At 35.7% G+C, this 27,507-nt stretch overlaps 3 protein-coding genes across 6 annotated transcripts; 2 read left to right on the forward strand and 1 right to left on the reverse strand.

The window, feature by feature from the left end:
* The first annotated feature begins 149 nt into the window (after nucleotides 1-149).
* On the forward strand, nucleotides 150-11,393 carry LOC120336413 (protein unc-93 homolog A-like). Of its 4 annotated transcripts, none has more exons than XM_078109636.1 (9): nucleotides 150-2,064; nucleotides 4,643-4,797; nucleotides 5,142-5,291; nucleotides 5,875-6,065; nucleotides 6,255-6,755; nucleotides 7,147-7,335; nucleotides 7,801-8,035; nucleotides 8,850-9,017; nucleotides 9,373-11,393. In XM_078109636.1, exons 2-9 carry the CDS (start codon nucleotides 4,650-4,652, stop codon nucleotides 9,420-9,422), a joined length of 1,632 nt encoding a protein of 543 aa, XP_077965762.1. In that variant the 5' UTR covers nucleotides 150-2,064; nucleotides 4,643-4,649; the 3' UTR covers nucleotides 9,423-11,393. The 4 variants fall into 4 exon arrangements, with proteins under 4 accessions (XP_077965762.1, XP_077965763.1, XP_039260019.2 ...); XM_078109635.1 differs by lacking the exon at nucleotides 150-2,064 and adding an exon at nucleotides 2,159-3,201; XM_078109637.1 differs by lacking the exons at nucleotides 150-2,064; nucleotides 7,801-8,035 and having other exon boundaries at nucleotides 2,149-4,797.
* Nucleotides 11,394-13,574: 2,181 nt separating this feature from the next.
* Nucleotides 13,575-18,246, forward strand: LOC120336392 (protein unc-93 homolog A-like). The gene is made up of 8 exons (XM_039404057.2): nucleotides 13,575-14,017; nucleotides 14,238-14,387; nucleotides 14,889-15,079; nucleotides 15,225-15,719; nucleotides 16,071-16,244; nucleotides 16,874-17,108; nucleotides 17,402-17,569; nucleotides 17,802-18,246. The coding sequence occupies exons 1-8, from the start codon at nucleotides 13,876-13,878 to the stop codon at nucleotides 17,852-17,854; spliced, it is 1,608 nt and encodes a 535-aa protein (XP_039259991.2). The 5' UTR covers nucleotides 13,575-13,875; the 3' UTR covers nucleotides 17,855-18,246.
* LOC120336391 (uncharacterized) lies at nucleotides 18,196-27,134 on the reverse strand. The gene is made up of 12 exons (XM_039404056.2): nucleotides 26,944-27,134; nucleotides 26,462-26,569; nucleotides 26,258-26,365; nucleotides 25,864-26,030; nucleotides 23,563-23,707; nucleotides 22,382-22,523; nucleotides 22,104-22,196; nucleotides 21,537-21,613; nucleotides 20,702-21,314; nucleotides 19,827-20,605; nucleotides 19,439-19,502; nucleotides 18,196-18,346 (listed from the first exon to the last, which is right to left on the reverse strand). The coding sequence occupies exons 1-12, from the start codon at nucleotides 27,002-27,004 to the stop codon at nucleotides 18,268-18,270; spliced, it is 2,436 nt and encodes an 811-aa protein (XP_039259990.2). The 5' UTR covers nucleotides 27,005-27,134; the 3' UTR covers nucleotides 18,196-18,267.
* Nucleotides 27,135-27,507: the final 373 nt, after the last annotated feature.

Below are 27,507 nucleotides of genomic sequence, written 5' to 3' on the forward strand. Positions count from 1 at the left end.
AATGAATCAATGGATGTGATAATTTGACAGGTTCATCCTTATGAGAAAGCACGTTTGTTCACACATTCGCCCCCGAAAGCTATTTTAATTTGGGCAGCTTGATAAGTGAAGCATGGGATTGTAATCTTTATCTGCGTTTGAACTAGCAACTTACTGTAGTATATGTATTGTCTATGTGGTTCTGTAATGTATAATATATAATGTATTCTTTATGTTGTATTTTGTTCGACTACAGTGTTGAAATTAAAAACTAGCATTAAGTAATGTAAGTTTAAACTAGAGGTCCGCGACTGAAAAAAGTTGATAACCACAGGTCTTCGTCTTTCACTTTTATTTGGAAATTTGCATAAAGAAAAGTCACGGGCACTTACTAGGCAGCAAAGAAAAAAAAATGATATTTGAGCGAAGTTACCGTTGACCACTGAAGTGCCAAGATCTACTGACACTATAATGCAGTGGTTCCCAACCTTTTCCAATAAATTTCTCCCTCCGCCTATTTTGGAACTGTATATTCCTCCACTATGCATAAAAAGTATTTTGTTTATTCAATCTGTAATGAATCCTTATCTAGTGTTATATGATTAAGTCGCATTCATGCTTTTGTACATATTAGGTAATTTATCATGGGTTTATGAATAAGTATTATAGTAATAATAAAGGAATAAAACAATAATAGTAACGCTACAAATACAAAGCCGGTTCTACGGTCGCATTTCAACGATCTAGTGGTCAGCGATGTCGGGAGTTTTTTGATAAGGTAGACCAGGGTGGTCCAAACCCTGTCATGCTGATACATTCCGTGCGGCTCACAGATCAATTCTAGCGTATATTTGTATGTAATGGAGGAACATTTTTGAGTTTTTTTTTAGCTATTTCAACTGGGGTTGGGGTCCCGAGATTCAAACCCCCTTTTCTAACGCTTTGTGCCTTTAATTTAGTAAAAACACTCCTCTGTTTTCAAGCGTCGGTCGTGTGACAGTAGTGACGAAACGCGGAGCCGACTTTAACGCCGCGCAATCCAGGTATTTTTGAGCTAGGTCCCGAAATACCAACTTAGACGGACTTGGTTGGTATTTGACGATGGCACTAAGCTTGCTCACGCTGCAAGTTTTCAAATTACTCAATATAACAGTTCGTAATAAAATGAGTGTCGCAAGAAAGGTGACATAAGGAAAACACGGCGGAAACGTATTTCCTTGCTCATCACACAGTGTCTGGTTTGATTTGAAGTAATATCTGTCCCGAAAGAATATAATTTGAAGCGACATTGAACGCGAGATGCGCAAAATACAGCGGTAACTCTCGGGAATTAACTTTAAAATAACGGCTTTATATATCTTCTTTAAAAGAACGCCACCCATGCAACATAATAATAGTCTGATTAGAACGGTAAAATGTCGTTGTTTATTAAATTTAAAGTGGGTAAACTCGCGATATTTCGATCACTTTTGAGTTTTCTACGACTTGTGGCCCGCGAGATGAATGATATTTCCAGAGTTTGAAGAGACCTGGCACTGGCCCAATTGGAAACCCGAAGTGGCCCTTTACTAAAATTTAGCAATTTACGAACGTTGGACGTTGTTGGACACGAAGTGGACCTTAAATACATGGTTTTCTACATTTCTGTTGCTGTTGTTATAGGGAAAATATAAATTTATAAAAATCATGTATAAGTAAAAAGTGAAATCTTTCCCGGTAGGGTAAAATTATTGCACAAAAGATGACATTTTATATTTAAAGACTTAGTTCATATCATAAGCTATATTAACTACCAACGATTATCAGGAAAAACTTCTGTGATTTCAATTGTGTCTAATTGTAAATGTATCACGTGGGTAAATTGCAAGATGCATGCAATGCAATAAGATATGTTATTTTAAAGCAGCAATTTTTTTATACGACCTCACTTAAAAGGTCATTTGTCGCTATTGTTGTTTGTTATAAATTCAATAATAATAAAGTTTGATTTGTGTAATACTTTTGAGTTTGGATGATAGCTAGATCGACATAGCCCGTAAATATGAATTATATTTTAGTCGGTTGGTGATTTCGTGCTGCATTTAGGTGAGCGTTTTTTTTTTATAGAATCAGGAAAAAATTGTAAGCAAATTCGTACAAAATAATTGTTCAGCAGCACAGTTCTCTGATAAATGAAGACACAGATATAAGCTAGCGGAATACATACAAAGTACACAGATAAATTAAATTGACTGGATTTCCGTTGGTATGAATTCTAAAACTAAATTTTCTTATTCATTTTGAGCGCATGTTTATCTGTTTTACTAATCCGCTGACAAAAAGTCTACAAACGTCCTACTTCGCTACTTCTTGATAGCAATATCAAAAACCGTGTAAATACATCAATAAAGCCAAATTACAGGGGTCTAGCGATGGATCTACCAAAAAACGGCATCAAATCGCTCGAAATGAACAAGCGAAAACTTTGGGCAACAACAAAACTGTTAGGGAGGCCGCTCAATATACTGGCTATGATTTACAACGGTGCTATATATCGCTTTGTGTGGTTACTGTTTCAAAGCCAAAACATGAAATAGTGATGCGTGACGCAATGGTATTCGAGCGCAATGTTAGTTAATTCACCGTATGCGCTACAGATCATCGACGCTTGTGAATAAGAAAATAAACTGAACAATTTCCATCTGTGCATGAAGGTTTAAAAATGTCAATTCAAGAGTTACTTATGAGAATGAGTAAATAGAAGTTTCATTTTGCGTTCTTGTAACTTTGCAAATGGATGTTCAATATATAGTAGAACTATCGTAAAATTAATATAATGGCCTTGATCTTACGCCATGTATGTTGAGATAAGATGTTCATAAGCATTAACATATTATGTACTAGCAAATCTCATACTTAATTTACCTTTTCGTGGTTGTATCGCTTAATTATAGGCTTTAAATTGACTTCGCGATGTCATGTTTTTAGTGGATTAATAGTATTCATGCAGCATTATTCATATTTGCTAGTTGCTACACCAATGCAACTGACTGGTGCAAAAGTATATTTCTTCTACACTGCACAGTTCACATGTTTGGCTTGCTTGGGATATTGCGGTTCGCTGTGAAGTTTTGCAACGCCATTTTCTTATGGCAATTTCCGTTCCAGACGTGGTGTAAGGCATGATGATCAATTGCATGCGGATCGGCGTTGTGTGAAGTCTTACAAATATAAATAGAGCCGGTACAGTGAAGATTTCTCTAACATTTTTAAATTTTTTTATTTAGATACGTGACTCAACTAGCTATGGAGGTACCTTTTCAATGTCGGGTCACAATGGTTTAGTAAAGTTGTTTAAATTTAGAAACTCTCCACGTCATAACTGATGATTGGAAAATAATTGATAACTAAATATTCTCAACGAATGAAACTCGACAATTATTAACATAAGCGACCAAGGATTGCTAGAGGCAAACATAATAGAAAGTTGTCAGATAAGTTGAGATCGACAAGAAACGAAGTAGTCACTCAGATATGATAATTAACGAACATCGATATATACGAAGATAATTTTGATTTGCATAAACTTTACGCTCTCACTGCCAACAAAGCAACAAGTACATGTAGAAGCAATACGTTGAGCATTAGCTGTGAGTAGGAATGAGAGTTTCAGAATTTCAAATCGAAGCGATTCGAATCAACATCAATTCGAATTGATTCGAAGCAATTCGAGAAAAAACTACTTGATTTTATTAAAAAAAAAATAATAATTTAGATAACACGAGGCGATTGCACGACGCAGCGGCGTTGTCTCATCATCGACCAAAAGCGTTTATTTTGCCTACGTTTACAGCGTTTCTAAGTCGTAACACTCCGGGGGTTGTTAAATATGGGTAATATGGGTCACAGCTTTAGAGGGACCAATGGTTTCGTTAATTTTTTTAGACTATTTAAAATGTTAAGAAGTTTTACAAATATGTCATTATATAAACGTGTCTTTAAATTACCTATGTGATGTCATTGTAATAATAACATTATTCCTAATAAAAAACATAGATTTGCGATGCTTCCCTCGTTATCATTTGCTTTTATAAAAATCACGACGCAAGCGGTAGGCTACCAACGCACATTTCACTGGCGTGCATCATTTTGATGAATTTTGAAGGTTAATTTTAAAAGAAACGATCACTATACATCGGGTATTGTTTGCAAACATAAATTTGAGTAATAAGTAAATATAACTGAGTGTAACTCCATGTAACAAAATTGAATATTCTCTGATATATTATCTGGTTGAAGCATCAATTCAAGGTGTTCTTCTACTAACTTAATCATTCTTCAAGTTCCTTATTGTTATTTCATCACAATTTATGCTATAGTTCTTTCAAATTTAAAGAAAGTCAACGATCATGTGATGCTATAATAAGTAGAATCAGATTCGGAAGTATTCGAATCGAAACACTCCGATTTGGAATTTGATTCGAAAATAAAATATTCGAAACTTACATCCCTAGCTGTGAGTCAAGGAACGCACGCGCTCCGGTCTCAATATTGTGAGTTCACAATTCTAAATCAGCAATTGTAGCAAAGAGAATACTTTGGAAAGCAATCGCGCGCAGACATGAAGAGCGGAGCAGAGAAGATATATATGTGAATGATTATTTTGTTTATCTTTTTCATGCAGAATAAAAATGAGCAGCATTAATGATGAAAGCACGCGCCGCCCTGCAAATACGATTAAATGTTATCTCGTATATGTGCTGGGAATATTTTTTGTGTATACAGCTTTCGTCTTCTTGATGTATCAACAGTCAAGCATAAACATAAAAGATGGATTAGGTGGGTAAATGACGTTATGAACTATCTTGCCACAATGTATACAATAATGGGCGCTCCCGAAGTATGTGCACCAAGATGGCGCACAACCTGAATCCTAACCGTGTATGTAAACATACTATGTTCAGGTTGTGCGCCATTTTAGTGTACATACTTTTGAAAGTCCCAATAATGCGTGTAACAAGCAATTTTTACGTGGTTTGTTAAATTATTAATTTGACATTCTGTAATTCTAGCACAACTTTATGTGATTTAAATAAACGAACGTGATAATTCAGGATTTGGACATAATCCTACTTTAATGCTTTTGTGAATTGTATAAATTGGACTTTGGCAATGTATTCTAGGTACAATGTCCTTGGCCTGTTCGTACATATCATCTATCGTATTTGGACTGATATTCACTCCCATACTAATACGAAGATTTGGCGTGAAGAAATGCATACTTTTGAGTGAAGCGACGTACGTTATATACATTGCGTCGAATTACTACCCAGGTATGTAGATTTCAGATAAATAAAGGCAATTAATAGGCATCACACTGCTTTGTTTTAATACCTCAACTTTTTCTATTCCTACTAAATGAAATTTGCAGTTATCGTATAAGCATTAGGCAGAGGTTTCTACATCGGGAGTGTTGAGTAACTGTAATTTGTAGTCACAAGTCGAGACCGAATCATAATAGTAGATATCACAAATAACACTGAATTGCCCGAATAGACATAGTACTGGCATAGTGTCTTAATTCTCTGAATGAATGAGGCACTTAGTTTAAGCACCCCGCGCAACTCTGAGTCAAAGTCGAGAGGACTCTGATACGGTGTATACTAGTAAATTTAGACGAAACTGCTATGTTTGTGACAATGAATGACGTCAATGTCGAAGTTTATTCAATAAATATCTGTTAAAAATCTTAAAAATGCGTGTAAGAATAAGTACATGCACAAGCATAAGTTTAATACTTGAAGTGTTTTTAAGAGGTTATAAGATACGTTTGTTTCTGTAATATAATGTGGTCGGCTCTTCGTGTAAACAAGCGTGCCATATGTTTCTTACATACAGTACTTAACAATTTCGCAGAGTATTACACAATGCTTCCTGCTGCCCTACTTCTGGGCGTCGGAGAAGCAACATTGTGGCCTTGCGTCACAATGATGAATGTCTACTACGGAAGGCAATATTCCGATCGTGTAAAATATCGCAATAAATCTTATGAATATTATGTTGGACTGTTCTCTGGTTATTACTTTGCTATTCATCATTGCAATAAGGTACGTGTGCATTTTCCATTAGCTTTTTTTTATAAAATGAATTGCAAATACTGAACAGTTCAGCTAAAGTTGCAGAAGTTGACCGATATAACTCGTTTAGTTTTGTTCAATTAACATATATATAATGTTTTAGTAAGATGAGCCCATTTTATAATAGCATTCAGGACTGTTTAACTACTTCTCGTTCAGGTAATTTGCGGATTGATCTCATTTTTTACACAAAATCTATTTCACGACCAGTTTGACGAACGAAAAAATAATACTAGCAATTCAACACTGACGCATTTCGTCCAAAATGAAACACGCAACGTCTTCCAGAACCGGTTACAATTTTGTGGTGCCTACGACTGCCAAGACGTTCAAGTCGTCGAAGAAACTATAGAAAATTATGCCCCAGCCGACAATATCAAATTAATTATTCTAATTTCATTTCTTTTGCTCATCTGTTTATTGCCTATTGTAGTTCATGCTATTGTGTTGCCTAATGTAACAACACTTACGTTACGTTTGCCTAAAACTGTAGCAGAGGAAGAAACACTGAAACAATATATAAACGATGGCATTTTAGAAGACTGCAACGCCATGAAAGAAACGAAATCCTTTACTGTAGCATCAGTGAAAGAATCACCGCCAGCAGAGAAAAATGTAGTTACGTTTTCCAACGATAATACTGCGGCGAGCAAGGAGGAGGTAATGACCAACCGCTTTAATAACTATCCTTTTTCACTTATTTCAACGACAAATTTGTTAAAAATCAAACTTTTAGGTAATTGCTTTCGAAGGCCACAAAAGAACCTTTATTTCGCGAGGCTAGCAATGCAAATTGCAGTTAAACACTAGTGTAATTCTAATTCTTTACTGATATTTGGCACGATAAAACTACGCAGTATCAGTCATATCTCAATTTCTACGACTATAGCTAAATAACGTTTGCAACAACAAAAATATTTTTCGTGAGTTTTGAAAACTCTGCCGGCATATTCTCATCGTAGCCTGCTAATCAGTTGACTGTACGTTGTCTGTTTCATTACGCTATTTCATTGATATTTATTTCGAACTGTATCGTGCTTCCTGCTTTCAGTTGAAGCTTCCACTGAGGCAACCCTGGGATAATTTAGTTCTACAAACGTTGAAGGATGTTTTAAAACAACTGGGCATTCTAAAGCAATTACTCATAATTCCTCTGACTATATACGATGGGATGTTGCTTTCATTTGTTATTGCCGAACTAACAAGGTCATATGTTGCCTGCATCAATGGGTTTTCACAAGTAAGCAGTTTTTATTTTTATCTGAATTCATGCGTACTATATGGTAGAGCTGCTTGTTTTTGTGTTGTAAATATGAGTTGTAAAATGATCTAATCATCAGATATGGAAAAAAGCCATGGCAGGTTTAACCCTAAGCTCAACTAAATATGCAGATAATCCAGAACAAATTGTGATTTTGATGACGAGTTAGAATAAGATGCCAACTAATAATTTCGTTTGGAAAGCAAAACTTGCCGACCAGAAATTTCGATTTTGTTTACGGTATGTGTAAAAAGGGGCACGGTTCGAATTTCATTTCAAACGTTTTCGTACTTTCTTATTTTCGATAGAAAATTGAAAAAATATTTTGTTTCAAATTTGCTGATCAACCAAGGATGCCCATAAGACATTACAATAGTCCATATATTTGGCCATTGCTTAGTTGGATGATATACTCAATCGATAACTTAGTTTTTGTTTATAAAGATTGGATTCTATGTGGCTGTATTTGGAGCTGGTCATGCTTTTTCCACGTTCATTTTCAACAAATACAGGAGGAAAATTGGACGAACCTTCGTATTTAGCATGTGTGTTGTCCTTGATCTTGTCATCTTTATATTTTGTCTATATTGGATTCCCAGCCGGGAAAATTCCTGGGTGGTTTATATTGTCTATTTGTGTTTTGGTCTCACTGATGGGGTTTGGCAGCCCGGTATAAATAGTAAGTATATGATAAATAGTAAAGAGTCAGAGGTTCCCAAACTTTTAACTCAGTCACGACGCATTTAGTTTCTGTAACACAACTCACGGCACATTGAAAACGAATTTCATTTTTGTAACATTATTTTAGAACAGAGAGAAATTAAAGAAAATATGCATACTCAATCAATGCGATATGTTAGATTTATTGTGCGGAACGACCGTAACGCTGCTTCATGTCCGATGTAAACAGTCGTACTTATATATCAATTTTAAATTCTTCTTGATCGTTGTATGTCAAGCTCCAAAAGTGGGCAAGTAAAAAATTTTGATAACGGACGAGATTATCTTGCAAAGCCATGTTTGGGAACCAATGTTATAAACCATTTGATCAGTGCGTAGTTGATTCCGGTGCGTCTCCTGAATCGTTTTGGCGGGCTAATGTAGTGACGAACCGGGAATATATTAATTTGCTTTTCGAGTGTAGTAAATTATATATATATATATATATATATGTGCGTTAATTCATGTCTAAATATTCCTTTATGGCAGACACTGCATAAAAGTTTCGAATTAAAGTCCTCACGTTATACTGTGTTGTTTTGGCAAGAAATCTGAGCGAAGATACTGATCGGTTAGTTACAACCGAGCTACTTGCTGAACGCAAGTTGCGTTGCTTCAAACAAACTCCTGTTTTACATCCGTTACCCTTTTGTGAGCTAGCCCGTCTTTATCGATATTACATCTTATAATCCTTTAAAATAGGCGAAGTTAAATTTTTTAAAAACAAAGAAAAGTTTGATCGATAATAATTAAATGTAATCTATTTTATCTAGTTTTGTATGTTGAATATTTCCCGGACAATCAACATATTGCTGGGTCTGTGTGGACTGTTCTACTTCACGTCGGAATGGCAATACAATTTGCTTGGAATAGAAGTTTCTGCGTTTTCACCAAGATATACATTTTAATTGGGTTCTTATTCGTAGGATTTTTGCTTTATTGTGAGTATTCACCATTTTTTCCAAATGTTGACACATAAAAATGGAACAAGTGAAAGGGTATCGTAATTTTACGTACAGAAACATTATTTTGTATGAACAAATGCAACCTTGTGTATACCCGACACTGCTTGAATTTCTCTGTTTGTCATATCTGTTGTTGCTTTTTGTACCATGGTTAGTTTAAAATAAATTACTACCACAAAAATGAGCAAAAATTCCGCAAACTTATCCACTGTGTCGTAGCGTTCTATTCTGGAGTATATATCTCCTGTTGCCAAAAATATTTTGATTTGCAATCTCATTTTTTAGAAAAATACATTTACGAAAAGCACTAACATATTTGTGTTATTTTCAGGCGTTTCAGAATATTTGCATAAACGCGAATCCAGATCAATTAAGAAATAGATGATTGAACTTCCTTCTCCAATCAAATTAAATTCAACTTTCATATTGTCTCGGAAACGGAGATCTCGAAACAATCGATTATGTTGGAACCCTTATTCCAACTCCAAAAAGGAAACTAATGCCAACGAATATGATCAGTCGTCATATATGCTGAGTAAATATATCACACCTTCCATCAAAGATAGACTTCGAAAACATGGAAATATACAATTTGATGGCATGTACTGAATTAGGGCCATCGGGGCTGTACTGAATGAGGGCCATCGGGGCTGTACTGAATAAACATCGGAGAAATGAATTGGAGTGAGCAGATGATATTATAAACAATAAAATAATCATGTCGTGTATCGACAAGTGACGGATTTAACATTAGGCAAGTTAGGGTGAAGCCTATGGGCGCTTCAAGCCTTAAAAGCCTCGATATTTCATTTTGAACTATTATTAATTTTTGAATACAAAGACTTGCTGAAAAATGAAACAAGTTTAGAGTTAAAAAAATGATATTTGTTTAATTTTGCGGCATTAGTTCTTGTAGGCTATCACATATTTTACGTTTAAAAAGCTGAAAAAAAAACTTAAAAGCCGGCCGAATAAATGAATTTGTTTAAAATTGAAAGGATTTAAAATCTTCAACTCTCAAAACTAAATAAGCTTTTTTGCCCCCCCCCCCCCCCCACTCTACCTCTCGTGAAATAGGATGTCGGGTTTTCTGGTTCCCATTCAACCTATTATCCAATCTACCTGAGAGATTAGCGTAGTACCTCACATATAACTAAAATTTTGTATTTCACGCCATTTGGAATTTTATTTATAACACGATTAAGGAATTTCACGTTACTTAAGGGATAAGGAACTCCATGGCACATATATGACACAATCGAAATAGAGGGGCACTCACAAATTGCCTAGCGTAGGGCCTCTCGTAGTCTGAATCCGTCCCTGCAAGGACTACATTGACACCAGCACCAAATTTGTGAGTTTGGGATACACGTCATACGACAGGTTAAATAAATCCGAAGAAATCTTGTGTAATTTCCAGGAAAATAAAAAACGTTTGGGCCATCCACAAATAATGTTGGTCTTTGCATATCAGTAGATATACTCATACAGAGGCTTGTTTGGAGTGAAATGCCTGGAATGATAAAGCCGGCCAATTAAGGACAATGCAATATTTATAACATGAGGCATCAATTAATGGAGAGAGATTCGCCAGAAGAGATTTATTGACATGAATGAGTTACATATGATGAAAACTTCTAATCGCTTGGTGAAATGTCATTAAACCAGAAAATGAGAAAAAATAATGAAAACTTGATTTGATAAACTTAAGGTCAGGTATTGTTGTTTTGTGCTGTGGAGCAGGACTTTACAAGAACTTAAACATAATTTTTAAGCTCTAACAGTCCTTCAAATTAAAATCTTTTCTTAGTTCCATGGAGACATTTCAACGGGTTAGTTGAGAAAATTTGATCCATAGTTTTTCAGGGACCGTACCGGCTGTTATTGCTCTTCCTGACGGAGAACGACTTATCTATTCGAAAGAACAGATGGTACGCCAAAAGTGTCAAATCGTTACCACTCTTGATGCCCCGCCTCATCTGGTAGGTCGATATAATTAAGGCTAACACTACAGGTGTTAACCCCAAAAGATACCAACAGTTTTCTACTTGTTTCGTAATTTGGAACCATGTGAATTCCGCAGTAACCACCAATTACACACCGCCTATAGTCACAGAAATAGCAGGCAGACAAAACCCACATAAAGTATAAAATCTAGATGACTCGTGACAAAAAATAGTCTGGTATACGGTATTTCACTTGAAAATATGTTACAGCAATAGGTTCGACACAGAGATCGAGTATATTTTAAACTCGATTTGTGAAGTTTACTGTCACTGTCATTACTAATAAAGCAACGATATTATTTGAATATATTGGTATGTATTTAAACCACTGCAGCATTTGCCAAATGCAAAGTTTAAAAGAACTAGCATACGTTCAAAAAAAAAAAAAACAGAACGCTATAATTGCCTGCATACTAATGCTGAATTAAGCCGACGAGTTCTTATTTCTAGGTCATGAGCGAACCCTATACTGTATGTAAGTCTCCCTTTTATCGTGTCCTGGTAGGACAAGGTTACACATAGAAAAAACTGACAAATCAAAAACGCATCTCCCAAATCCTTGTCCAAACACAACCAATTCCTGAATTCTTTAAAACTTGTAATGAAAATTGTACTTCAAAGAATTGATAACATAAGACAGAAAGATGAAATGCTCAGCAATACACAATCATCACAATAGACGATCAGGAATGACAGAATGATAAATGAAAGATGGTTTTATCAAACAAAATACTATGTCTTAGAACACTTATACCTAAATTTTACCAAATTCAGTAATGATCCAAATATAAATAAATAACATACCGATAATATTTATGACACCGGGTGAGAAAACTTTGTGAATCCACGAGAATACTTCACAATCTGTTAATAATGACAATATTTAATACACAAGCATTAGTAAACTTCAAATTATACGGCTCAAACTATTAAGAATCTTCCCCAAAAATCATTGCATAAAACATTCTGAAAACATCAGTACACTGTCTTCACAGCAACAAATATACGTTACAATATATTAACACCAAGGGCAACAACCCAATAGGAATCCAGTTTCTAACTAATTTAGATGTCTAAGTCATCTGAAAGATAAAAACAATAGGCAAATCACAATAATACCGACACAAAGAAACTTCAAAAACCTGAATTGGCAGCAACACTTTCTGCTGCTAAAATGGCACGAGTATGGTGCAATATTCGTTAGAACTTGACTCAATACCGCCTACATGCGACAACAATATTATTGTTAAACAATTACACTCGGAAGTCTCGGATCTTGACGTAAAACTGCGTAAACCTACTAATTTATCGGTCGATTTCTGCAAGGTTAAATTTAAAAAAATTGTGTCTCGTAGACGAAGTTCACTTGATGTAAGCAGTCAAAGCCAAAAATCTTATAAAATTAAATAGAATCAAATTCGCCACGAAAATATTTCCGTGATAGCCCATTTTCAAAATTGTAGTCGCAGTAACTTCAGAATGAAGTCAACAATTAGCAACAGCGTGTAAAGTTTTTGTACGAGTATAATATTGGCTAATAAGCAAGTTGTCGACGGTGACGCAGCAATGTCAATTTAATCAGGCCCATTGTCAGGCGTGATGATGGATATAACATCGCTTCCGTGATCTTGCTTTGTAATTGTCAGTTTTTAGCTATAAGCCCAAAGTTTAGGCATAAATCAACAGTCATTCGGCCTTCTACAGCGCCTTTATAAATTATTTAATAGGAACCCTTTGAGCATCATTGTGGCAACTGATGCATCACCGGATCAGAAGTAGTAGCAAAACAAGGTGAAAGGACTAGCAGTCTTATACATAATCGCTAGTACCCTCTGTCTAACACAGAAAAGAAAAGGTAAAAGTAGTACGCTTGATTTGCCATGATCAAAAGTATAGCGTGGCTTCCAAAGGGAGGATAACATTACTGTAAATATTCTAGTGACGATGGAAGTGGCACATCTTCGCGATGAGTTATTGTTGTCGAATTTGTCGGGGTATCGTATCAGACAGTTATGCGATATGCCGTTTAATTCACACTCGCATCAACATTGAGATAAATGTTATAGTTCACTGCATGCGGATGTGTGGATTTAAAATTCGTTGGAGCGTTATTTAGCACATACAACACTACGTTTTGGACAATTTCCTGTGCGCTGTGAAAGCAAGTATACATGATAGTTCGAAACAGCAAGACAGGCAGGATTAGTTTATCTGTTCAGATGTAGTATCGAACTTGATAGCATCAGCGTCGCCACGTCAGAGCTTATTTCCGGACTTTTAAGAAGATTTTTTCTGTTTTGGATTCGGCATTTCTAACAGAGTTGTACAGTACTTTCGGTGGTATTTTCATGCGTAGTTCATTAAATACAAGTTTAAGTTGTTACGTAATAATGGTTATATGAATGTCATAAAACGGCTTTGAGTCCTTCGGTTGCGACTTGCGAAAGGACCCATAGCACAAAAAAATGAAGAATGATAAAATATCAATAATGCTAACGAATGAGTTTATGATAATTTGTTGAGTTGATTTGTTGTAATTTTATTCAGCAAATTGATCGAGATAAGTTTGCTCCCAGTCAATAACCTCACAAAGAAGTATGTTAGATTTAGTATTCACAACGCTGACTGATTTTGAATATATAATGTTTGGTTTGCCTTTAGCACATTTTTGTGGCAAAAGCTCTTCATTATCCAACACGAGATTTAGATAAAGCGGTAATCTTCTAGTGTAAAGTACCGAAATAATTTCTAAAGCATGTAGGAATGAGATCGAACATGTTAACTTGAATGGTTCATTGTTTTATTCTTTTGGACACAGAATAAACACGATGTGTTCCAGGGTAGACAACAAGCACCCTCGAAATACAATTAAAAGCTACCTCGCGTACGTTATCGGTATATTTTTTGTTTATACTGCTTTTGCTTTTGTGATGTTTCAACAGTCAAGCATTAATATTAAAGATGGTTTAGGTGAGTAAATGGCATTTAAAGGTTACATCATCATTCATCTTTTCTCACAAATTTTCAAACGATATTTTAAACTTTCTACTCAAAACCGAAATATCATTTCTCCTGGATGAAATTGATATTAATTTCTGTACAAGAGTCCGGAAAAATATTTACATATTCGACATACGATACACCATTCAATATATATATATATCATTTACAAAGTGGTCATATATTCTAGGTACAATATCCTTGGCCTGTTCGTATATATCATCTATCGTATTTGGACTGATATTCACTCCCATACTTATACGGAGATTTGGCGTGAAGAAATGCATACTTTTAAGTGAAGCGACATACGCTACATACATTATATCCAATTACTATCCAGGTATGTACATTTAACTAAATGCCGCTGGCAAAGATTTGACTAAACATTTTAGCCACAACCTTCTTGTCGCATAGTGTGACACTTATGCTTATTGCAGCGTGCTTTTTTCTTTTTCAGAAAAGTTCCTAGACAGTATGTTCTCGTTTAAATGATACGCATAATCGCTTACTTAAATTACCTCACGTTATCTTGTAAATTAATCTAGTTATGCAAAAACGTGGATCTGATTGTATTCGACATAAAACCAATAACCGCAAAACTAGTTTTATATAATATGATTAGAAACATATCATACATACGTTTTCCATTATATCACTTGATAAGATTCTCTTGTAAATGCGAATCGATCTACATTTATTTTTATTGAAAACCGAGGAGGTCACAAACAAGAATGTATTTTGGGAGTTCGCCAGTGTTGTTTTCGTAGTGTAACATGATTTCTTACTACGTTTGAAAAAATATCATTGATCAAATTCGTCGAAAAATATCATTTGGTTGCAGAGTATTACACGATGCTTCCTGGTGCTTTACTTCTGGGGGCTGGAGAAGCAACATTGTGGCCTTGTATCACAATGATGAATGTCTACTACGGGAGGCAATATTCTGATCGTATTAAAAATCGAAATAAATCTTATGAATATTATGTTGGGCTGTTCTCCGGTTATTACTTTGCCATTCATCATTGCAATAAGGTATGTGTGTTTTTTTGCGAAAAATGAGAATCAAATATTGAACGTTTCATTCAAAGTAAGAGCTTTGAAGAAATAAGATAATATTGCTCAAGCATATGGTAATTTCTATTTTATTCTTGAAAATAGTTTTTTATATATTGTTCAGGTGATATGCGGATTGATCTCATTTTTTACACAAAACCTATTTCATGATCAATTCGACGAAAGAAAAAATCTTACAAGCAATTCAACAAAGATAATATTTCACCAAAATGAAACACATGAAGTCTTCCAGAATATGTTTCAACATTGCGGTGCCAACGACTGCCAAGACGTTGAAGTTGTCGAAGAAACTATAGAAAAGTATACCCCAACCGACAATATCAAATTAATCATTTTGATATCATTTCTGTTGCTAATCTGTTTGTTGCCTATTATAGTTCATGTTATTGTGTTACCCAATGTAACCACGCATGCATTAACTTTGCCTACAACTGTAGCAGAGGTTGAAGCACTGGAAATTTGTAGCGATGGCAATTTGGATGACAGTGACTTTATGAAAGAAGCAGAATTTGTTCATGTGAGAAAAAAGTCGGTAGAAGCTGCTGAGAAACCATCAGTGAAGTTTTCTCAGATTAGTGCTACGACGATTTCAGAAAAGGTAAATTATTACAACGGCTTCAGCTGTAATTGTCGCTCTTGAGCTGATTCAGATCTCGCGCATAGTGATACAAATCCCATCTAGTTCGAACAAATGCTCGAAAACGATACCAATAAATTTCTTTATTAGGCTACTGTTTTGTAATAATTTGATGATAAATGCAAATCAAAAATGTAGTTTAAAATGAGTTGAATGATTTGGTAAACGAATCGAAGTCACAACCTTGCAAAATTTATTGTTTGGTGTTTTATATTACTTTAGTTTCCTGCCCCTCCCAACCGTGTCTAAATGTACTACAACACGTACCGCAATTTTTTACAGAATATAATATATATTATAAATTTTGCACAGAATGAACCTCATGAGATGGCAGTTTTACAAACGTTGAATGAAGTTGTAAAACAAATGCTTGTTGGGGAGCAGTTACTCATAATACCCTTCACGATATATAATGGGATGTTGATTTCTTTTGCAGTTTCTGAATTAACAAGATCTTATGTTTCTTGTATTAATGGGTTTTCAAAAGTGAGTGCTTTCCGTTTTGTTTCACATCAAGTTGAACTCCGGTACCAAATATTTCCAGCTTCGAACTCCCAAAAAATAAAATTTTAATAACCAAAACTTTGCTGTGAACAATACGGTGACCGTACATTTGAACCCATACATTTGCACCGGTATATCCGCGGGTTCAATCTATATGCAGGTGCTAAAATCCACGGGTTAGGGTTGGTATGGGTCCAAATATCCGTAAAAAAAAATTTCCATAGGTGCAATTGCCGTGGGTTCAAATTACGGGTGCGGATGTAATGGGACCGTACAATACAAGCCTTCTATAATAGACTGTCTGACTTCGAAAATTCAACTCTGACTCCGGGAGGTTTGAAAATGTAACTCTGGCTGCACTGAAAACACGCCTAACACCGATTTTACAGACCTGGTATAAAAACTCATCAAATGTTCTGTACGATTTTTATGGCCTGCAGAGGAAGTAAAACTAGAAACGCGTGTTTTATTTTAACATTGGCGGCGTTAGTTTCCCTATTTTTACCCACAGACTGGAAATACAATATATCAAACATCCGTAAACATATATATATAATATTTCGCGTTTTATACCTTATTATTCCACTGACAATATAAATTCGTTTATAAAGATTGGATTCTATGTGGCTGTGTTTGGAGCCGGTCATGCCATTTCCGCGTACATGTTCAACAAAACAAGGAGAAAAATTGGACAAACCTTTTTGTTTCTCATATGTGTTAGTTTGGATTTTCTCAACCTTATATTCTGTTTACATTGGAATCCAAATCAGGAAAATTCTTGGATGGTTTATATTGTGTATTTGTGCTTTGGACTTACTGATGGAATTTGGCAACCCGGCATAAATAGTAAGTAGTAGAACTATTTGTTTTATACAAATCATGGCACGCTTCAGCATGAAGTTTCAACTTTATATTCGGTATCTAAAAAAGTGAGTCAATGTTTTTTATTGTTTTTTACAGACTACAAATAGGGGGTAGCCCCCATGTAAGTAAATCACTAATCGCATGCTTTTTTATTTTTAAGCTCTGGAAAATCTATCAGATGACTATAGAAAGAAAAAGTTATTGCATTGGCGAAAGTGTCAAATAATTATATCTTCATGATTTGGATAAAATCGTAATGAATGTTTATTTTCCAGTGTTGTATGTGGAATATTTCCCTGACAATCAATATATTGCTGGGTCTGTATGGACTGTTCTAATTCACGTTGGAATGGGAATACAATTTGCCTGGAGTGGAAGTTTCTGCGTTTCAACCAAGATATACATTTTAATTGGATTATTGATAATTGGATTTATACTTTATTGTGAGTATTCGCTATTTATTTTGACAAAAGTAATACGAATGGCCTTTCTAGTAGATTACAATTGCAAATGAGAGAAATTTATAATCCAATAAATAAGTAGCTGGATACTGTCAAAATGACTGCGAATATTTTTACTAGGCACTGGTACAATCCAATTCACAGGCAATTTTTGTAAGAAGCACACAAAATGTTTGTTCGTTCGTAAAGTTATCCAATTTTTTATTATTTACAGGTGTCGCAGAATATTTCCACATACGTAAAGCGGATCAATCGAGGAATAAATGATGCGAGTTTTAATCTCTATCAAAGTGACTTTCAATATGTTTTTGATTAGATTGTAATAACAATGAAGCTTCTGTGATTATAGCATTCTTTATCACTGTGTGAGCTAAACTGTGCCCTCTTGACTGGTAGATTGGCACATTTACAAATTCTAGGGTAAACACATGCATTAAGAATAGCGACAAATAGCGTAGTTTCTAGGTGTCGAAAATCTGCCATTTATACGCGTACCTATATAAAGCCAACCATCCAATAACTATGTATTTTCTATTCAAATTACGGAAACATCGGGTTGATGCTGCTAATATGATCCCAACAGCTTTTGACAAGTCATTATAGAAGTGTATATTTCATACATATATTTGAAGAGAATAAATATTATTTTATTATTCCAAGTTTGTGTTAAAAATGAAATATTAACAGTAAGGTTTCACACAAAATCGAATCTTGGAGGCCGTCCCTCGACATTCAGAGCCAGAATTGCAAACTCTTTTCCTGTTAAAAAATATTGAGTAGCATAGGAGGTCATAGGAGTTCAGTTGTCTCGGCAATTCAAACATAGATCTGTAGTGTTCATAAACACATTCGCTTGAATAGGCTCTATAGAATGAAGAATGAATGCAACTACTAATAATTGTCGTTTTATAACTTTTGCAAAATTTCCCTGAGCTAGACTTGGTCTTCTCTCGGAACAAGGCTCCATAAAATTAATTACTGAAATGTATGGCATATTTATCCCGGAGGAGAGGAAAGCCGATAACACGGCTTAATCATATGGCGAACCACGGCTTCTCGTCCGGTTACCATTCCGCGTCGGGTATGGTATTAGTCAGTTTTTTGTTTTCGGCAGCATGGACTTGATGGTAGTGGAATCCGTAACCAACCAGCGGTTACGTGAACCACCTTACGGCGACAAGGATTCCAGCAATCCTTTCGCACCTAACTATTCCCGCGAGGTATTCGAACCTGCAAACCCCACAGAGTAATCAGAGGTGTGGGGGCGAGTGTATTCCTAACGCTTCGCACGATGAGCCACACCGCCGCACCGATCACCCCCAACTTTTTCGTTGTTGCTTGTTCAGAGCCTAGTTCAGAGAGGAAGTGTCGATCAAAATCCTATACATCCCTAGTATGGATGTACAAGTACGATAAACACCAATATAGCTTGACTGTAATTAATCATACTATGCGCTATTGGAGTGACATTACACAGTACTACAGTCCTGCTGTAGTTATGATTAAAAAAAACTAATAAAGCCAAAGTTTGTATTGCTTGTTTGCTTCAGTTGATAATTTACTGTAAATCACATAAATTTCTGCGCGCTGATTTTTCATGCCAAATCTAAAATTGTTTGTACCAATGTATGGAACGCGAGAAAAAAATTGATACAATTCTCGAGAAAAAAAGATCAATTGGTAAATAATGAGGTGAATTCATTTATAGTTTAAATACTCGTAGCTCGCAATTTATTCTTGACATTAGAGAACTACGACATTGTTGTTGCGTGGAAACGAAATCAAGAGTGATCATTTGTATAACTTAACTTAAAAATGCTAACTGTGGCATAAAAAAAATATAAAATTTACTTTGTTTTCCAACTTGGTCCACATGATCTATTGCAGCTGCTAAATGGACTCCATGAACCCCAGCCTGAAAATAACAAAGATCCATAATTGTTTATTGAATGTACGAACACCGGAATGAACAAATGCAACTCTATACAGTGCGGTTACGACCAAAAAATGTTTTTTGATCAGTTTATTTAACTACGTTTGTTTGAGTGACGATAAAAATCAAATCTTCCGATGATACCATGTTATTTGCCTAAATCTAAGGCAAAATGTGCGAGTTTTCAAATTTCAGGTGGATAAAAAAGAATGGACTTGTAATTCATAACACAATATATCAGTAGCCTTCTTCCGAACAGTTTCAAAATTATTTCTATTTTACAAATAGAAATATATAAAACACTACCTGTTGATGTGGATTCATACATTCTTGACGATTTTGAGCTTACTGAACCCCATGGTGAAGCTGGCGGTGAGTATGATTGAAACGATGAGGGAGATGACGGTGATCCAGACGAGGTACTGGAAGATGATGGTTCATCGCTATTTTCAGAAAATGATCCAAATAATGACGCTACCGAGGGCCCACTATAAGGTGGTGAACCAACGGGTGTCGCACCATATGTACCTGATGAAACATATGCTGAGGGTCCACTAGAAGGCGGTGAACCAACGGGTGTCGCACCATATATTGAGGGTCCACTAGAAGGCGGTGAACCAACGGGTGTCGCACCATATATTGAGGGTCCACTAGAAGGCGGTGAACCAACGGGTGTCGCACCATATGTACCTGATGAACCATATATTGAGGGTCCACTAGAAGGCGGTGAACCAACGGGTGTCGCACCATATGTACCTGATGAACCATATATTGAGGGTCCACTAGAAGGCGGTGAACCAACGGGTGTCGCACCATATGTACCTAATGAACCATATATTGAGGGTCCACTAGAAGGCGGTGAACCAACGGGTGTCGCACCATATGTACCTGATGAAACATATGCTGAGGGTCCACTAGAAGGCGGTGAACCAACGGGTATCGCACCATATGTACCTGATGGACCATATGGCGAGTAGGGGTTATGTTCATATGAATCGCCACTGCTGGAGCAAGCAGGCTTGTGACATATTGATTTGGTGTTACCCACTCCAACGCAATCATCTTTAACGGGACATTCTCGAACGCTGTGAAATGCAGAAATGTTATAAAAACGATCGATTTTTTTGTAACTAGAGCTGTAATAATTGTAATTTTCATGTATCATGGATATTTTATCTCACCTAGATTTGGTACCATCTCCACAAGTAACCGTACATGGAGTGTAGGGCCCCCAAGAACCCCATTGACTGCTATCTGCAGGTGGAGTTGATGACGAAGTGGGTGAGGGATATCCGACAAGTGATGGTGAAGGAAAACCACTCGAAGGGTAGCCACCGGAAGAAGGATAAACGCTGGGTGAAGGATATCCGGTTGGCGAAGAATATCCAGTAGGTGGAAAGGATCCACTGGGTGGCGTATCTCCACTAGGTGAAATATTACCGCTGGGCGACGGGAAGCCACTGCCAGACGGAGGATATCCACTAGGTGATGGGAAACCGCTGGATGAAGGGTACGTTCCTGGTGAAGGATACCCACCAGAAGATGAACCACCGGAAACTGCAATTTCGTCGGATTCAGCATTGCAGTAAATGTAATTTAGTTCCTTAATATCTTCTGGGGAAAAATCTGGCGCTTGACCACGAACTGCCTGTCCAGTTGCCTTCTCAACTATTGTTGGTTGTCCGTTATTTGACATCGCCATACCATGCAGATGCACAAGTGACTTCAAGTCATATTGCGAGTTGGTTTCTCTCACTCTACCGGCTTTCAATTTTTTGAAGTTGTACCTGCGAGCTATAAAGGTGTTTTACACTAAATGTTTTACATTTGAAAACAAGACAATAAGCAAGTAGAAAATGCGAACTTTTTAACTGTATAGCTAAGAATATCTCGGTCAAAATAATTTGACCAAATGTTGCGGGCAATGACTGATAAATCACTTCTTACTAAGTAAGTAGCATATGTATTAAAATATATTCAATTGTTGTTACATTAAATAGGAAATTCTCAACTTACATCGTTTCATATTTGCATAATTTATAGTGACGTAATTATCACGATCTGGTCGAGAGTGCTCATGTTGGAATCCCAATCTAAATGACAAACATAATTTTCTATAATTAGCAACAGGTATTGAAATATGCTATAAATTCTGAAATATTTGTAAAACTTGCTGCACTCTTAGACCAATTTCAATAACCTTCCAACTTCTCAAGACCGCGATATTTCGAAAAATGAGAAGAAAGGCGACTGAGTGACACAGTTAAGAAAAGTTGGTAAATGCAAGAGAAATGAAGTAATCATTTATGTGCATTAAATCATTCTAAAATATACTTATGTTTAAATTGCATGACTGAGTTTTTTAAATATGAAATCAATAACTCAAAATTTTAGTTACTGTGTCTTGAGGATGTTGGAAACAGTGGCCCAGGCTCGTAAGCAACAGATTTTTAAATAAATTAATTTTACTGAAAATCTAACTCTCTCAGGTGTTGAATTTTTAATCAGTGCATTCGATAGCTTTGAATTTTATAGTCTCCTCTCAGTGTAGGAATAATATGATGTAACATAAAAATATTGTACCTGTGATATATCATATGCTTTATTGTACTAGGATCATTGCAACCAACGCCAAGAGATATTTCGTTATGGAAGGGAATTTTTCCTACACCAGACCTGTCAAACGAAACAGTAAATTGTTGACTAATACATCAGCATTGAGTTTAATTGATTGCAACTAGGAAATCAACGCAGGGGGAAATAGTTTTAATCTACAATAGCAACTACTGCAATATCCAAAGATTCTACCTACATAATACGTAGGTAATTATGCCACATTACAAGCAAAGATTTCATCTTACCAACATCCCGATCTTCTGGTGAACAATATGTATGATCCTTGAGGATCATCATGCTTGACAAATTTCAGGCAACTTATTCTTGACTCCACTTCTCTTATTGCTGCTTCCGCTGCTTTTATGGTTCTACTTCCCAAATGTGTGTCTGAAAGTTTGTTGATAGGCAGTTTTAGTTATCGAAATATCAGCTATAGCCTATAAATTAGTGGATACCGCATACGTATCAGCCAAAATTACAATGGCGTTACATTTCATTTCATTATGGGTTTTTCGGTTCATGAATTTCGATTTGACCACTCAACACTTGCAAATATTATCAATATATAAATATTATTTTTGTCACCTTCATTGATATATATATTAAATGCCGATATGCGACCGAGTAAGGTTATATTGGCCATTTAGAAACATGAGCCAGTGGTTCCCAAACTTTTTAAAAAAAATTCTATGACCCATCGCATTTTTTTTAATGATATGCGGCCTTATGCACTGAAATGAAACATTAAAAGATCACAACGAAAAATCAGTGCGTATGGTATAGTGAAAAACGCCTCTTTCCCACCCGCGTTTATCACAATAAACCCTAACTTTACATTAGATTCGTCGTTTTTCAATTTTTTTTAGGAGGCATTTGGAAATTAATATTACAGAGATGAAACCGTAAAAATATAGGCCTTCCGTTACTGTATGTCAAAGGCTAAATTTGACAGCTAAAAACTAAAACTTAGTGCCTCTCTTGCTATGCTCTACTAACTAACTCTTGCTATGCTCTACCTAACGCTATCTACTTTACAATATAAAAGCGTGAAACAGCATTTGAAAGCGGACTGGCATACTTTATAAATTGCCATACTGGATTTCCCTTCTACACGTGCAAAAAGGCAGCGTCAGCTGGCCTGTAATGGCATCAATTGTGAACTCTCTCTGTGATATCGCAGGTCCACAGCTCTGTGAAATCACGATGGGGCATCGTGTTCAAAACAGAAAGTGGGGAATCAGTGTCCCCAGCCGTGATTGCACAGGCAACAAATATGTATTTGCAAATTTAAGCACTCTAGCTAGACCATCTCAGTGCGGCTTTTGTTCAACCTAAAACAGATTTCTTTCACGCACAAGCTATCTACATCTAAGTTACACCTTGTAAGATGTCTCGTTGTGTACTGAAAATAAATATATATACAAACTCATTTGGTCATCGAACGCGTATGGAACCTCAAACTTTGTAGAATCTGACATATATCGTTCGGTGTTCCAAAGTTTCGTCCTTTTCTCAACAGAAGAGCTGGCAAAAACTTCAAATTCCTTTTCCTCGTCCATGTAACCGAATTTCTTAAATGTTTGAACAATTTTCTCATTAGGTCAGTAATTTCCAATCCATGCCACATATCTCTTACATTCGAACAAGGAACGGCGGAGAACTACTGACTATACTCCGCATAATATTACTTGTAACCTCGTAAAGATTTTGACAAAAACTTCTAACAATGGCTTACAAGGGTTGACCAAAACGATGCAAAAATAATCGAATATATTCCAATAACAAAGTATTCGAATACTTTTCCGGCTATCTTCGAATAATAGCCACTTTTCGCCGTTACCACGGTGTTTCGTTTTCGAGGGAAATATTCAAACGAATTTTTGCGCTTTGCCACGTATTGCAATGACGATGAAATAGAATAGGCACTTTGATTGTTTATCTTATGTGCGAGCGTGCGCGTCATATTGTTGCGACACTTTTACACACATTACCCCATCCCCAAAGCAAGGCTTCTAATTTACAAATTTTTTCCATTACGTCGAAAAATTGAAAATTATGTAAAGCGTAATAAATTGTCGCAAATCGGAAAAACAAGTTGATTTATTAGAATATATAATTCATACTTTCACCAGGTTTTTGGCAAATAATTTTGATAACGATAGTTGAAAGTTTCAACTTTTTATTAGGATGATTTTCTGTTGCGCAAAATATTTTAAATCCATGACCGATACTATTCATACCAGCATTTAAAATGCTTTAAATTACCTTATTAATTTAATTTTGTTCGACGGTGATTGCATCGACTCGCGATAAAATAAAGCACTACTACACTAAAATACAATGGTAATCTGTGACATCAATAGAGTTTGGCATGGCGGTCTCGTCATTTAATTTAAATCATCGACGTCGTTGATGACTATATTTTCAATTTAGTCATATATACCAAACACTATATCACATTTGGTCTCGGTATAAAACCGAAACCATTCTTTCTACAATTTTCTAATTCAAACATCGAAATGGATTCTGATCTACGCGATCATTGACAACATTTTCCTGCATGCAAAATTACGGAAATTAAAAACATTGTTCAGCATGTGGGGATTCCAATTCGGTACCAGCATTTTAATCCAATACAACCATCCTACCAGAATGTAGATCAATATTATATTATTAACCCTCGAATATACTCGTCGTATGAGAACAGAACAGGCCTAAGTCGCAATTTTGACATTTGAGAAAAACTCAAAAACAATTTGGAATTTTTTTATTTTTGAGTTTCTAGATATTCACACTTAGTAAAGTCCTGATCTCTGGTTATTTTAATGTGGATGAGAATATCCTTGTAATCAATATTTTTTGGCACTTCAGCTTTAAATCCGTTCTGCTATTTTTTTTTACCCCCATAAAGGATTTTGGCCCATTCTGTTCTAAACAACTTCTGAAATCTTTTGTATGGAATGCAAGGTGAAACAAGGTGACTTAGGCCTAAGTTGCACTGAACAAATTCCTAGGGATGTAAGTTTCGGATCTTTCATTTCTGATGTTCATGTCCATCCTATTGAAACTTAGGACTATCTATTTTTCGATATTTTGGGGCTTCGAGCCTTGAAATCCTGAATTTCTCAATAATAAAAATTTTAGCTGGACTTAGGCCCATTCTGTTCCTAACATCTACAAAATATTATAGTCCTAAGTCCAGCTAAAATTTTTATTGATGAAAAATTCAGGATTTCAAGACCAACACCTCGTAGAGCATTGGTTCTCAAACTGGGGTCCGCGGTCGCTTAGGCCTTAGGGGTCCGTGAAGCGATCTTAAGGGGATCGCGAGACAACTTTAACCTCGGAACAGAAGCACTTTGATTTAAAGTGAAATTTTGATGTCATGCTTTTACAGTGTTTCTACAAAGCACGTCACGCTCTATTTGATGTCATTCATTGGATGAATGCTTGATATACCGCGTTGTTATTTGCTTTCATTTCTTTAGTGGTCGGACCGCGAGTCATCAGAAAAATTGCAAGGGGTCCGTTGTGCATAATTTTTCAAAAAGTTTGAGAACCACTGTTGTAGAGCATGGCTCAAAACCCCAAAATATTGAAAAAAGTGTATTTTCCAAAAATGTGACTTAGGCCCCTTCTGTTCTCATCCGGCAATATATGTTAGGAAACAATCACCCATGTTTATCAAGAAATATTGTATTTGTTATCAATGACCATGAATACCTACTGATAAATAGTCCTCCATCTCGCCCTCACTGATTTGTAAGTCTCCTTGAAACGAGCCTTGAGTATCCGGAACACATTCGCAACTCACTGGACAATTATTTGCGTCTAGTTCGTATCCAAATGGACATTCAGCATCACATGTGTCGGTATCGAACGTGCAAGAACTTTCTGAACATAAATACAATGCATATCACTCCTGGGAAAGAAAATGATTCGATTATCTCAAGCAAAATAAACTTTCGGATGAACAGCTCTATATAGTAGACGTTGCCATGCAAAACCTGCACATTTGATGATGGCCGCATTTGCCGATTATTAGTTGAAATTTAACCCTGGAGTTATAAACAAATAATAAAATACGAAAAATATGAATAAAAAATAACTACACAACATACCTCTACACATGTTAACATCTAACCAATTGTATTTTTCTTCTATGGCTTCGATTCCCATTTCTTTCGCTTTTTGTATTTTGTCGCATATGATCGAACCTGACGGCTGGGCTAAAAAACAAAACTATGATAATCCTAAACAAGATTGAAAAATAGAAAATTTTTGGTTCCATGACGAAGCAAAATAAAAGTAGGCTACTAACTTACCTGATATTGTTATTGATAAAGCTGCACAGGCAATAACTAAAAGTAATATTGACCCTCCTATGATGACCAATTTCGCTTTAGATGGCGGATTCTTTGCCACTTTTTTGTCTGTCGTAATAAAACACGGAAAATTAACTTTTATGAACTTATTTACTGAAAAATTCATTTGGAATTCAGTTGAAGCACTTTATGTCTAAGTTGAGATTGACTATGTTTGATACTCTCATTGAATAAGTCAGTGGTCATTGTCACTCTTCAGTAAAAACCCGAAAATGTATTGACAGTATCGTAGTTGACGCAGTTGTTGCTATTTAGTTATTAAATGCGTATTATTTTTGTTCTTGTTGGGAGTCGGGGAATATAGCTTATATTTTCTTAATATTTTTACCTAGCACTTAAATCACCATGGTCATATAATCTATCTAGCCTATAACGTTAGTAAATTGTCAACATGCGTTAAAAATGTATAATAATTATCTTGCCATTTTTAGCTTTATCGGCTTGCTTGGCTGATTTTTCGCCAGGATTCTTCTTTGGTGCCATGTTACATTTTTAGAGTAGCTTGAATCATTTCACATTTTTAATGGAGTTCGCATTCTAACACAGGATATTGTATAATTATGTATATATAGGTATAGATCTAAAACAGAATAAAGGTTAACAGTTTGATCAATGACTGACAAACAAAACAGACCAGGATGATCACGAATTCAAAATATCTCGTCACAATTGTTAATTTATGCCAGGTTTCAATATTGGTGGATATAGTTCAACCTAGTAAAATGCTCAAATTAAATAATATACAATTTTTAAAATGCAGATGAACAAATTCAAATTCGGAACAATATATAAAATGATACATTCGTATGTTTAAACTGATTGCCAAAAATGCAATATGTAACACTGATAAATATGATTGTTTAATACTGGCATCGACGAGCCGAACAACTAAGAACATCGTCGATTTTGATGTAATAATGGGTTTAAGTGAGGTAGAGGTTTGTATTAGATTTTTCACGCACAAGAGTTTACCGTAATTTCAGGAT

This window comes from Styela clava, chromosome 2, assembly GCF_964204865.1.
Source record: "Styela clava chromosome 2, kaStyClav1.hap1.2, whole genome shotgun sequence".
Classification (NCBI taxonomy): Eukaryota; Metazoa; Chordata; class Ascidiacea; order Stolidobranchia; family Styelidae; genus Styela; species Styela clava.